The 14,678-nt window shown below is 40.1% G+C and overlaps 1 protein-coding gene across 1 annotated transcript in view; it reads right to left on the bottom strand.

Moving 5' to 3' along the window:
- Nucleotides 1–14,678, bottom strand: part of LOC117479853 (NACHT, LRR and PYD domains-containing protein 12-like) — a 105,233-nt gene that overhangs the window by 87,144 nt on the left and 3,411 nt on the right. The window contains exons 3-5 of the mRNA XM_034126956.1: nt 5,274–7,038; nt 5,027–5,200; nt 4,705–4,878 (exon numbers count right to left, since the gene is read on the bottom strand). Of these exons, the coding sequence (XP_033982847.1) occupies nt 4,705–4,878; nt 5,027–5,200; nt 5,274–7,038 (2,113 nt within the window). The remainder of the gene's footprint in view (nt 1–4,704; nt 4,879–5,026; nt 5,201–5,273; nt 7,039–14,678) is intronic.

Here is a 14,678-nt window from a genome sequence, read left to right on the forward strand (position 1 = left end):
CTCTCTCTCTCTCTCTCTCTCTCTCTCTTCTGCAGGGACTTCCTCATCTGAGCTCAGAGGGACAGAACACGCTCAGCTCTGTGATGTGGACTCTGCTTACTCTCTGTTAGTGATCCTTTCTATAATAGCGCTATATAAGTGTCATGTATTATTATTATTATTATTATAGAGTTTAAAGGCGATGCATGCCAGTCATGTTTTAATGAATAAATAGCACCTCCATCATCTTTGTCTTTAGAGAGAAGCTGACTGATCCACACTTACACTTCCTCACACCACCTGGTTTTAACCTCTGCTCTCCACCATGGTCCAGCCTGGAGGAAGAAACACAGTCAGGATGATGTTCTATCCAACATGAGTCCTAGCTGCTGGTACCTCGTGGAACAGAGGTTACTTTCTTAGAGCAAGCTTTTTTATTCTAATTTACTTTTTGTTGGCGTTTAGTGTCAAACATTGTCACAGCATATTGTACATTGCATCTTTACATGAAGGACATACATCTGTTCATAGCTCTTTTCAGCAATATACACATGATGACACAAAAGCACAGAGGAGAAAGACATAAAGAAAGAAATGAAAATAAAATAGAACAACAGTGAACAATTAGGGAGTAGACATTTCTTTCCAGCAGAGTTCTGGATCTGTGGAAACTAAGTCAGGCCTTTAGGGCTTTACAAAGTGAGTCCACTTCTCACAGGTTGGAGTAAATTGACCAATGTATGATTGACAGATGCTGTTATCTTTTCTATATTATAAATATCCATTGAGATGTCCATCCATCCATTTAGAGTCGGGCTATGCTTCGATAACCACTTCCTGGTTAATGCCTTAAAAGCAGAATGTTCAATAAGTATTTGTCCTTTCTCAAATTCCTAAAGTATAACATCTTGATCTCTAGAGGTATTATGTCTTTGAAAATGTCTTGTAAGGCGTTGTGTATCTCCTTCCAGTAGTCTTTGATACCGGGACAGTCCCAGAATACATGGAAGTGGTTTGCATTCTGGTTACCACAGTTCCTCCAACATATAGGGGGGGTCCTATCATAGTGGGACTTCTGAGAGGGCGGAATAAAATATCCTATCAGGTTCTTCAAACAAAAAACAACATAATCGAAAAAAACGATTATTTTGCTTTGCTTGGTTGTGCACTAGAACATATTTGATCTAATTAATTTTAGTCTAATTTATTTGTATTCATCATATTTACATATGTTTAGTAGTTTGTTGAAGTGCGCTCCAAAATATTTGTTGATCTTGTTTATTGGTATTTATTATTTTGATATTATTTATTTAAATGTAAATATAAATGTATCATTTATTTAATTAATTTTTGTATTGGTTTTTCAGTTGAATTATACGTTCAGGGTAATCAACAGTTAAAAAGATACTGTTCAAATGATTATTTGTATTTTTTTTAAAGTTCAATAAATGGATGTTTTCAAAGTCAATGAATAATCGTATTTAATAATCGTGATATCAATTATTGACCAAAATAATCGTGATTATGATTTTTGCCATATCCAAACTGAGCAATGCTCCCCCTTTCATCAGCTTGCACAGAGCTGTTAGACCTTTTAGAGCCCAGTCCCTAAATCTAGTATCCAATCTGTTAGGCATGAAATCTGAGTCATATGCACACCATTTGAGAAAGATACTTTCATTCTCCAATTTATATTCTTTTATGATAGTTTTCCACATTTTAAGAGAACATTTCACCCATGGATTTTCAATAATGTTTATGAAATTGTGTAGGTTATTGTCAGCTATAATTGCCTGTATGGGAGTACACCTTCTGTTCTATATGTTTCCATTGAGCATCATATGCTGGGTTACTCCAGCATATCATTGTTCTTATCTGTGTTGTGAAATAGTAATCTCTGAGAGAGGGTAAACCCCATCCCCCTTCTTCTTTGGCCAGGTGTAAAGGTTTGAGACGAACCCTTGGTGTTTTACCTTGCCATATATATCTTGATATCATTTTATCTCATTCATTATATTGACTTTGGTTGATCTCTTTAGGTAGGGTTTGGAATAGATATAATAATCTAGGTAGTATATCTTTTTTAACCCATTCAATTCTTGAAGAAATATTAAAGAAAGGAATTAGGTTCCATCTTGCTATATCTTCCTTCATTATGTTCTCTACAGGTAGGAAATTGCATTAGAATAATGTTGAAAGATCTTTAGGGATATTAATGCCCAAATACTTGATGGATTTTGTGTGCCATATCAATGGGTATGTATTCCTAATTTCTTCAGGTGGATGGGACTTGTCTCCTGAAGGAAGTTTCTCCCTGATATTCCTCCCTCGCTCCTCTCCTCCCAGCGTCTCCCAGGCGGACAGCTGCTCAGCCTCTCTCTCGGTGTGATCACGGTGACGGCAGTCCTCTGTCCTTCACGTCTCAGGATGCTTCCACAGCAGTCTGGTACAGCCTCGCCCCGTCCTCCTAAAATACTCGTAGTTTAGCAGGGAACGGGGTCTGGAAGCGAATGTTTCTCTGCCTTAGCACTCGCTTTGCCTCGGAGTAGTCTTTATGTTTTTGCAAAATAGCTGGTGGGTAATCTTGGTCGAAATATCCCGTTCAAAAACACCTTTATTTTCCCATGGCTTGCGTATAATATCGTCTTTAGTTGAGTATCGGAGAAACGTGATCATTCTTGACGCGGCTTGTCCTCCCTGTCTCCGGAGGCCCTCGGTACGAGCGCCCGGTGCGCTCTTTCAATGCCGAGCTCCGTGGCGGGGGGGGATCTCAAGTGCCTCTTGTAGTAAACTCTTCACCAAGTCAACCATAGATGACCCCTCCGCTCCCTCTGGGACATTATAAATCCTTATATTCTCCCGTCGGGATCTTCCTTCTTGGTCAGTCAGTTTATTTTCTTGCTGATTCATTACCTTTATCATACTGCTCAGCACCTTTCACGTTTTCAATTCTCATTTCTGCCTCCTCTATTTTAACGTTGACGTTGGTAAGCTCGGATTTCATTTTGTTTATTTGTTGTTTTGTGTCTTTGCGAAAGTCCCGTATCTCCTCCAGAACTTTAGCTAAGCTAGCCACGTGCGGCTCTGCGCTAGCTTCCTCATCATCGACCTGTGCAGGCGAGTTGTTCGTTGTATTTTCTTCGTTGGTAGACTCTGAGCCAATGTTTTTCTTTTGTCCGTCCTTTCCTCCCATCTTCGCCCCGTTAACTATTTCTAGTTTTACAGAGACATTTCTTATTTGGCAATTAAACGAGGCAAAATTAATCTCTTACCTGGGGAGAAGCTAGACTAGGCTGCCATTCGGTATGGTGACGTCACCGGAACCATGACCATCATTCAAGTCAATCATCTGAATTCATATCGGGAGTCTTAGTAGTTAGTTTGTTTATCATGTAGCCGTGTAATAAGCGGGATAATGTGCAGCAAGGCATCCCGTACACATTCAACTGCTAACAGCTAACTGCTAAAGGCTAACTGCTAACAGCCAACTGCTAACAGCTAACTGCTAACAGCTACCTGCTTACAGTCAACGGCTAACAGCTACCTGCTAACAGCTACCTGCTTACAGTCAACGGCTAACAGCTACCTGCTAACAGTTAACTGCTAACAGCTACCTGCTAACAGCTACCTGCTTACAGTCAACGGCTAACAGCTAACGGCTTAGTTTACCAGCTCTCCTCCTGCTGATATCAACATGAATGTGATGTTCATGATGGCATTATGAGGAGAAAAAAGAATGCGTACCTGGACGTGTCGATCATAAGTTTACGTAATAAAGAATCACAAAAAGTAAATCTCGGTTTCCCATCAGCGACTAGGTAATATGCTGATCATCGGCCAAAGCAGGCCAGTAAATAATCAAGATACAATTACAACCAGGGGTGCACACAACTTTCTCAGTGAGGTACTCAGATGAGTACCTGGAGTCAGTGTTTGGTACTCCAACTTCTGGCTCCCCTCAAGGTCCGGTGATCTAACCGCCTTCTGGAAAAGCTTCACAAGTACGTCGGTACGCAAATGAGCTTTGTGACACAAGTGACGGTACGCATTTCAGATTGTTTCCGCGCATGCGTACCTGCGTACCAGTTATGTGCACCTAACCCTAACCCTAACCCTGATTATAACACATAACTGGTAGATTGTGTTGTAAACCTGTAACCTCTGAACAGAGAATCTGAGTCCTGCGGTGAGTTTAGCTCTGTTAGCCGTTAGCCGAACACAGTCAGAACTATCCAAACTGAACCGCTGGTGATCACTTGCGTCTCTTAAAGAGTAGAGTGGACTCAGCCGTCAATGAGGGTGTAAAAACTCAATGAAATATAATTTCAATAACTGTGTCATAAATGAGAAGAAGAACAGGACATTTGAGATATTAGAGACACCTTCAGTCTGTCTGTCCATACCTGAGTGTCTCCAGTCTCCAGAGTGGATCCTCACGTCCAGCAGACAGCAGCTTCTCTCCTGAGTCTCCTGGATGATTGTAGCTCAGGCCCAGCTCTCTCAGATGGGAGGGGTTGGAGCTCAGAGCTGAAGCCAGAGAAACACAGCCTTCCTCTGTGACCATACAGCCTGAGAGACTGGAACCAGGGAATACAGTAAACTCAGTGTTTTGATTATGTCAGCATGAAGATACAGATGTTGACCAACTTTATTAACATGAACCTGAAGCTGGATGAGCAGGTTTTAAATGAAAACTATCAACAACAAAAAAACCTGTGCTCTGACCTGAGAGTCTCCAGTTCACAGTGAGGACTCTCCAGTCCAGCACACAGCCGCGTCACTCCTGAATCCTGCAGGTCGTTATTACTCAGGTCCAGCTCTCTCAGATGGGAGGTGTCGGAGCTCAGAGCTAAAGCCAGAGAAACACAGCCTTCCTCTGTGACCATACAGCCTGAGAGACTGGAACCAGGGAATACAGCAAACTCAGTGTTTTGATTATGTCAGCATGAAGATACAGATGTTGACCAACTTTATTAACATGAACCTGAAGCTGGATGAGCAGGTTTTAAATTAAAACTATCAACAACAAAAAAACCTGTGCTCTGACCTGAGAGTCTCCAGTTCACAGTGTGGACTCTTCAGTCCAGCAGACAGCCGCTTCACTCCTGAATCATGCAGGTTGTTGTTACTCAGGTCCAGCTCTCTCAGACTAGAGGACTGGGAGCTGAGGACTGAGGACAGAGCTTCACAGCTTCTCTCTGACAGTTTACAGCCACTCAGCCTGGGGAAGGATTAGCAATGAACACAATTTATCATTTTTAAAACTGATCAATGTTGTTTGTATCTCCACTTACAGAGCTTTCCTGGAGGCTTTGACCACAGGCAGCAGCCTCTGAAGAGCCTTCTCTGAAGCAGAGTATTTCTTCAGGTCAAAGACGTCCAGATCTTTTCCTGATGACAGTAAGATGAAGACCAGAGCTGACCACTGAGCAGGAGACAGATTATTTCTGGAGAGACGTCCTGACCACAGGTAGTATTGGATCCGCTGCTCTAGAGAACTATCATTCAGTTCATTCAGACAGTGGAACAGGTTGATGCTTCTCTCCGGAGACAGATCTTCATCTATCTTCTTCTTGATGTACTCAACTGTTTTCTGATTGATCTCTGAGTCACTTCCTGTTTCTTTCAGCAGGCCATGTAGGAGTTTCTGATTGGTCTGCAGTGAAAGACCCAGGAGGAAACGAAGGAACAAGTCCAGGTGTCCGTTTGGACTCTGTAAGGCCTTGTCCACAGCACTCTGGTAGAGATGTGTTAGTGTAGGTTTGACTTCAGAATGCTGGGAGGTTGTTGGTTCTTCTGCCAGAAGGTTGACTCCAGAGTTGATGAAGGTCAGATGGACATGAAGAGCAGCCAGAAACTCCTGAACGCTCAGATGGACGAAGCAGAACACCGTGTCCGTGTACAGTCCTTTCTCCTCTCTAAAGACCTGTGTGAACACTCCTGAGTACACTGAGGCTTCTGTGATATTGATGTCACAGTCTGTCAGGTCGTGATCATAGAAGATCAGGTTGCCTTTCTGCAGCTGCTCAAAAGCCAGTTTTCCCAGAGCCTCCATCATCTTCCTGCTCTCTGGACTCCAGGAATCTGTCTCACTTTTTCCATCATACTTGACGTTCCTCAGTTTGCATAGAATCACCAGGAAGTGGATGTACATCTCAGTCAGGGTCTTGGGCAGCTCTCCTCCCTCTCTGGTTTTCAACATGTCCTCCAGAACTGAAGCAGAGATCCAGCAGAAGATTGGGATGTGGCACATGATGTGCAGGCTTCGTGAGGTCTTGATGTGGGAGATGATGGTGTCGGCCTGCTTCTTATCTCTGAATCTCTTCCTGAAGTACTCCTCCTTCTGTGGGCCAGTGAACCCTCGGACCTCTGTCACCATGTCCAGACACTCAGGAGGGATCTGATTGGCTGCTGCAGGTCGTGTGGTTATCCAGAGGCGAGCAGAGGGAAGCAGCTTCCCCCTGATGAGGTTTGTCAGCAGCACATCAACTGAGGTGGACTCTGTGACATCAGTCAGGATCTCATTGTTGTGGAAGTCCAGAGGAAGTCGACACTCATCCAGACCGTCAAAGATGAACACAACCGAGAACTGATCAAACCTGCAGATTCCTGCGTCTCTGGTTTCAGTGAAGAAGTGATGAACAAGTTCCACCAAGCTGTAATTTTTCTTCAGCCTATTCAGCTCTCTGAAAGGTAATGGAAATGTGAACTGGATGTCCTGGTTGGCTTTGCCTTCAGCCCAGTCCAGAGTGAACTTCTGTGTTAAGACTGTTTTCCCGATGCCAGCCACTCCCTTTGTCATCACTCTGATTGGTGCATCTCTTCCAGGTAAGGCTTTAAAGAGTTCTTCTTGTCTGATGGTTGTTTCTGGTCTGTCTGGTTTCCAGGATGCTGTTTCAATCTGTCTGACCTCATGCTCCTCAGCTGTAGTTTCTCCCTTGGTGATGTAGATCTCCGTGTAGATTTCATTTAGAGGTCTTGAATTACCCGTTTTTATGATTTTCTCAATTCTTTTCTCCAGGTTTAATTTGAGCGTCCTTTGGCACTGAGTAAGAATCTCTGAATGAACAAAAATAAAATCACAATTGAGACAATACTCAAATTAACATAAAAGATCCATCACAATATTTGTTCCTAACTTTACACATTTCTGAAAGGATAGTAGGATATTTGTTGTCGGATCGAAGCTGTATCTCAATCATCTGTAGCTATCCAAACATATTGTTCCTTCTTTCTATTATTTCCCACTCTGGTGAACAATCTGTTGTCCCCAGAGAACCATGACCTTAAACCTGACGACTCTTATTCCTGCTGCTGGAAGACGAGGCACGACCCTGGCAGATCGACCTCTGAGGATGTGGACTCAGCTGTCACTCCAGTTATACAGGAAGTGGATTGCTCTTAGTAATTGTCCCAATACTCCGTAATCCTGCAATAGCCTAATATCAACAAGACGCCCTGGGGGTCACAGTAATAATCTTTCCCTTCGTCCTTAAGACAAGGTGGATGGAAAACTCTATTGACCCCTCCTAGCATATGTGGAGCCCCAGCCTAACTCAGTGTAAGAAAACGTTTTTAGAGAGTACTTGTCCATGGACAAGTGAGTTTGGCAATTTACTCCGAATACATTTTTTACTTGTCCAATCTGGACATGGCTATTTTTTTTGTTATAAAATTATTTTACATACCCCTTTTCAGGCCCATCAGTAAATAACATGCCGGACGATCAGACGTGTGCTTTTTCACACACTGCTAACTACTGAACGTATCCCCAGCTGGTGCCCTGACCCAGAGACTGCAAGAGAGCAAGTTACTCTGAACTGTTGGTCGATGTGTCGGCAGAGAGAACAGGGACAGCTTTCATCTCCATGAACCTCAAAGGTGACCTGGGTAACTCTGGAAAAGCAGAGAGTCTAATCCCTATCCAGGAGTTTCTTTCCAGAGCCGGTTCAATGTGTAGAGGTGAGCCCAACTTTGTCTAGTTGGTCCTGCTCCACCTCCCACACCAACACCGGCTCCGTCCCCAGCAGAGAGGTGACGGTTGTTTGAAGTTTGTATACCATGTTCCTCTCCTTCACCTACAACCCAACTGGCATTGATTGGACCCTTACACTCAGTGGTGTGTAGACCCTGATGCCTGGCTGCAGGATGAGGACCTGAGGCCTGTACTACGAAGCCGGATTTTGGCTTAGCCGGCTAACTTCAGGGAAAACTCTGGGTTTCCGGTCCTACGACGCTCGTTCTCTTCTTAGCGGGCTAGATCTCCATGGTAACTTATGCTGAACGGCTAGCCTGGTCCGGAGCAGGCTAGGTTCCAGGATAAGAGATCAACTCAGTGAAAGCACTGCCTGCTGACCAATCAGAGCTCTGTGTGCGGAGTTTAAAGCTATCAAGTCATATTACAGGATAGAGGAAATACAGAAAAACTGCCGTTGCAGGAAAGACGGCCGGCAAAAATCACCGACTGTGTGAACGTGAAAATTAATAAAATATCACCTCCCATCTTCAGAGCAATCTGACTATTATAACATTAGCGTTAAGAAAGCTTACTTAAATATGTGCCACAACATAAATAACCGGATCAGAGTAACATTAAGTACAGTCTGCGGCACTGTGAGTGCAGACGTCGATGTGTCCCATTATCATTTATATCCTTCAGCTTCATAAAGGGACTCGAATAGCTTTCAACTGATTGCAATGTATTCCCATCTGCGGCGGGATTTGACGCTCATGGAAGCACGGCATTCGTTTGTGTCGGCAATGTGACCGTCCATTCCCATTGGACAATGGAGAATTGTACACCCGGAAGTAAGTATTCCCCTTACTGTCGATTGATTTGACAGTGATATCTCCACTACTCATCAACTCAAAAACACCAGATTATCCTTGTTAATTAAACGACATTGATAGGTTTTAGTGTGTGGGCAATGCTTTTGTCACATTTTCCCCTTCAATTCTGAGAAACAAGTCGTTTTCTATGAGTTTTGGATGGCCGAAGACATTACATTACCCACAATCCTCTGTAGCAACCATAGACTGTACAGATGGAGCCTCTTATTTTGGACCCCAGCATACAGCTTCCTGCCGACTGCCAGCCAGTTGCCAGCCAGTTGCCTGCCAAAGACCAGTATTCAGGAATGTTAGGCCCTCCCACTATTCTCCAATTTCAGGGTTTAACCAGGAGATGGCGCTATATATTAAATAAGTAAGACTTAGTTTTTCACAATAGAAAATGCAGATATTATATAAAAAACTAAAGTTAAAATCTTGTTTTTAATGCCCCAAGAGCAATAACATCTTGTCACAAGCTTTTTGGAAGAAAAAGACTGACTCAAGAGACCTGTAGTTGACTAATTACAGGCCTCAATAAAGTTCTGCCATTGGTTGTGAAAAAACAACGGTGGACATAGTGGAAAGTGAAATTGACATTGTCGAATTTAATAAAAATACAAAATAATGTATCTGTGTACGTGTTTTACTATGTGATCTGCACTTATCAAACATCTAATTAAGGCGAGACACCCCAGGTGAATAGGGTATTTTTAACTTAAAGATATCAGCTAAATATTTCTCCAGTTAATTACTTACAATAAGGCAATTGTTTTTTGTATTACAAGTTTTCTGAAATAGCATGTTTAAATATCCAAATGAACCATTATCTCATGAAATATGCGCATATTTTAACACATTTCAGGAACCGAAATCTGAACTTTGGATAAAGCCAGGATCAAAATTATTGTTTCATTTTGTAGTCATATTAGTATCTAAGGCTTTTACAGAAGGGATTTTGGATATCTCTTTGTATCACTCCATAAATCAGAAAATACTGTCAACAGCCCTAAAATATCAATTTTCACCATGTTTTTAGGTATAAAATGTTATATAATTCAGGCTATGAATTATATATGACCAAACCCTTCTGTAAAAGCCTTCATAATATTGATAGGAATATAACTGGAAGGTTTGGTGTATGTAACTGCTGAGTGATTCTACAATTTAGGGTACATTCCATGTCCATTGATGTCCATTGATGATAATTATAATTATTCTAACTATTTTCTTCAAAAATATCATATTTTGCCTATTATTGGAAAGCATGTTATAATATCACACAAACATTATGTGCATCCTATGCTTTATTTAGCTTGAAATGTGTCATGATGTTCTTAAATTGTCAGTTTTTGCTATGTCCGTTTTTCAGTTGAGGGTGTCTTGGATTCAAAATAATGAATAAAAACCATTAAAGTAAATTTAAAAAATGATTTCATTTATTTCAAAAGTCTAAATACTAAAGAATAATAACATATTTTTAATTGATTTCCCCCTTTAAATAATTTAAATATCTTAATATATGAATGTCCGCAAAAGTTCTGTCAACTATGTTACTAACAGAACTTCCCCCTTTAACTCAAAAATTGTTTGTCCCAATACCATGTCACCAGCATCACATGATGCCATGTTCCTCTTTGGCAGACATTTTGAACACACTGTGGTGATTGTCCTCTACATTTTTACAATATTTTATGTATAATAGCACATGGTCAATTAATATACTCATTGACAATCAACAATGTTACGTACATTGTTATGGTTTACAATTGTTTAATGATTTTAATTCAATTATATGTGCAAATGTGATGTTAACCTGTTCAAGAAAATGACATGTGGTCATCCAGGCAAGGCCTACCATTGAAATGATGGGTCAAAATAGGGAAATTGTCAACTAGGTTACCTGTCAACTGAGTTACCCAGTACTGTAATAACTGTAGTAACTTAGTTGACAGGTAACCTAGTTGACAATTTGTACGACATGTAGACGTCATTACACATCATTATCAATGGAATTTTGCACTTCTGCCTTGAAATTAACATAGTGCTGATGGTTAATAATGTGTCCAGTCAACTATGTTATTTGCGTCAAATGTTTGACTTTCATTGTCAACTATGTTGCACCTCATTTTTTCAAATTTAAAATATCTAAAATAGTGCTTCTGATATCCTTTATAGTATAATGTATATCTACACAGGTTGGAGTTTTACATGACATCTCTTAAAACTATCAAAAATGACCTGTATGGTAGTTTTATAATACAAAATATCCCTAAACTTAATGACAGTGCTGAACATATCACATGAAAAAACAAAACTTTAATACAATTATTTTTTAAACTTTAAAAAATCTTTGGATATATGGTAGAATAGACTCAAGAGCCTTTCAAATTTGATTTTACTTGAAGTGCAGGACTTAATCAAATGATTGTAATGACATCAAGTTTGTCCGTAACATAGTTGACAAACTGAGTAGTGAAAACATCCTTTCCCTTAAAATAAAAAAATATATAAAAATGTTTAAGCTTTGCAACTAGTGGATATGTTACACTGAGGAATATACTAACTTGAACCACTGATTGTTCTATCTATACATTTTATTTGGCATTAGTAAATAATTATGCACATTTACAGATATTTTACATGATATGAGTGATAACACGTGTTATAAGGGCTATTTCGCACAATAGGTGTGCCTTGAGATTTTTACTTGTCCTTTGGTGTGCCTTGGGCACAAAAAGTTTGGGAACCACTGCTGTAGAGAAATGTAAACGTTCACCATCCCCCACCCGCCTACTGTATGTTGCTTTTTGACATGTAAATGGCTAACTACCCCCCTCTGAGTGAATACCTGTTGTACCTGTCCGGGGCTAAGCCCATAGGACGATGCTCTGATGTCATCACCCTCGCACATTGGTCATATGTTTACAAAAAACGATGTTAACACTTTATCGTTCTTAATATATGCTATATTTAGGGTCGATATGTGTTGAATTTACTTTAAAATAGCAGATCACTGTGATTCACTTCTCCGCGGCTCCTCCGTGCAGAGAGGCCCCCCCCCCGTTGACAATTCACGAGCGTCTAACTCTCTCCCCCCTGTGAAGAGATATCACAGGGGGGGGTTGGGACACACACATTCCGATGGCCAATTCGTTTTAAACAAAGAGTGGGGTGGGGGCTGGTGAACGGTATGGTCAATGTTTGTAAACACTGTGACATTTTGACTTTATTTGATCATTTCAGTTAAAAACTAACGTTCATATTTCATATTACTGTTTTGCCTGGCTGGACCTGTAATTTACAGGAAAGGAGTGCACGCTACTAAAGAGACACGCTACCATGGAAACCAAACAATGGTGTTGCTGTATTGAAGTCCGAGTGGAAACAGTCATATTTGGAGCGTTATGTTAGAATGAAACAGCGAGGTCGTGACTCACAAAAAAAAAAGTGTTACTTCACTAACTGTAAGCTTGTCACTCAGAGTAACCTACAGTTAACTTAACTGTTGGAAAAGAAAGATCAGAGTTAGGAGTGTGGACACACAGCTGAGAGCTGCCGTTTCATTCTGACTGTTTAAAAAACGGTAACAACGGACTATTTTTCTTAGCGGATGCATGTAAATTTAAATCAATACATAGAACTATGTTTTAAATCAATAAAAATATTTTCTAAATCCATAAAAGCATTTTAATTAATATTGGGAGTCATGTCGTTACTTTGTGGCCATGTAATAAGCGGGATAATTTGCAGCGACTTGGTCATTATGGGGAAAAAATAACACCCAGGGATCAAGATCCCTCCGCGACGCGGAGGGATCAGTAATTTTTAGTGAATTACTGAGTTTAGGCACGTTAATAACATTTTAATGAAGTTGAATACAGTATATTCATATTTGTCAGTGATTTCATGTCAATTCGGCGAACATAAACGATTAAATTAGGATTAAAAATCGAGAGCCGGCTGCTGTTCGTTACGGTAACCCAACTAGGACACTTGACACAGTGGCTTTTGGCAAAGCACACAAAGAAAACAAAAAAAACCGAGAGAGATGAGTTATTGTTATTACAACGTGACTTCACTATTATTTAACAACTATTTTTATTGGGTTCTTTTATTTGGGGTTAAGTACATTGTCAGAATAAGTGAGAAATGGATTTAACTTCTGTTAGACAGCTATCATACTGAATAAATATTTATGCAAAAATGTATGGCATTAATAATGTATATCTAATTACATTTAAAAATGTATGGCATTAATAATGTATATCTAATTACATTAACTGTGAATGTCTTTCATTTTATTTAAAATGAAATAAAATTACATAAAACATTTTCCATAAAAAAGTTGATTCAAGAACAAATCAGTACTTTTCTTATATGACTATTATTGCTAAATTTGAAAGGTCTTTACCAGCTTTGGAATTATATATATATATATATATATATATATACCACCTTCTGCCATCCCATCTCTACTGACATATGGATCTTAACAAAGATCCGCTATACATTAGTACCAGATATACTGTACACGGACATTTTAGTGAACCAGACCAGCTGTTTCCGCCGGGTCTTCGCTTCCCGGGCATCACGTTGTTTACAAGTGTGTTCAGATGCTAAATGACAAGTGCAAGTGACAATTGTTGTCGTCTTCTCTGTGAACGTTTTTTTCTCCGTTATTTTGCCATTTTCAGATTTAAATTTCGAGCGGAAAGCTAACCAGGAAGTAATAATTACTTAAGCGGAGAACGGAGAAAGTAAACGTTACAGCAGGCATAACAACAGCCGGTGTTTATTTTATTATAATATTCAAGAACAAATCAGTACTTTTCTTATATGACTATTATTGCTAAATTTGAAAGGTCTTTACCAGCTTTGGAATTATATATATATATATAGCACCTTCTGCCATCCCATCTCTATATATAATATCTATCCGTGACATATGGATCTTAACAAAGATCCGCTATACATTAGTACCAGATATACTGTACACGGACATTTTAGTGAACCAGACCAGCTGTTTCCGCCGGGTCTTCGCTTCCCGGGCATCACGTTGTTTACAAGTGTGTTCAGATGCTAAATAAAAGTTTAGCTTGTACTTTTGATACCCCGCCTCTCGGCACCACAACATCCAGTTTACTGTATTTGACATGAGCGATGTCGAACATTGAAAAGTCCTTATAAAATATCTGTTATTAGATCAGTACTTTTCTTATATGACTATTATTGACTTGAACACTGAGAATGTATTTATTAACTTCAGACATTTGAAATATTTGAAATCAGATGAAAACAAACTGTAACGGACCCTGCCGTGTTATCTATGATTACTATGCCTTACTGTACATTCATAATTTCAGCCGGAGGGAGGTGGTAGGCGTTGCGGAGGAGCAGATTGCGAGTGAGGTGCCTGTTCTAAACGAACTATTCCAGCTGTTATAAAGCATTAAATAAAAAGTAAGCAAGGAATACAGAATGTTTCGTTACGTAACTTTGTTGAGAATGTGGCCATGTACATGTAATACATGGGATCATTTGCAGCGACTTGGTCATTGTGGGGAAAAATAACACCCATCCTGATCGTTTCAATGAAGTTGAATACAGAATATTCATATTTGTCAGTGATTTCATGTCAATTCGGCGAACATAAACATCAATGATGATGATTAAATTAGGATTAAAAATCGGGAGAGCCGGCTCGTTCGTTTTTTCCGACTAAACAACATCTATTATTTAGAAGTTGATTTCACATGACTCCAGTGTGGAACCCCACTGCACCCCCTGGTGGATCAATGATCCATTGCAGATGGCTTCACAATAATTAAATGTATTTATCATGGGGGCGGTATCAAGTCTGACTGGGG

This window comes from Trematomus bernacchii, unplaced genomic scaffold (assembly GCF_902827165.1).
Source record: "Trematomus bernacchii unplaced genomic scaffold, fTreBer1.1, whole genome shotgun sequence".
In the NCBI taxonomy this organism is placed as follows: Eukaryota; Metazoa; Chordata; class Actinopteri; order Perciformes; family Nototheniidae; genus Trematomus; species Trematomus bernacchii.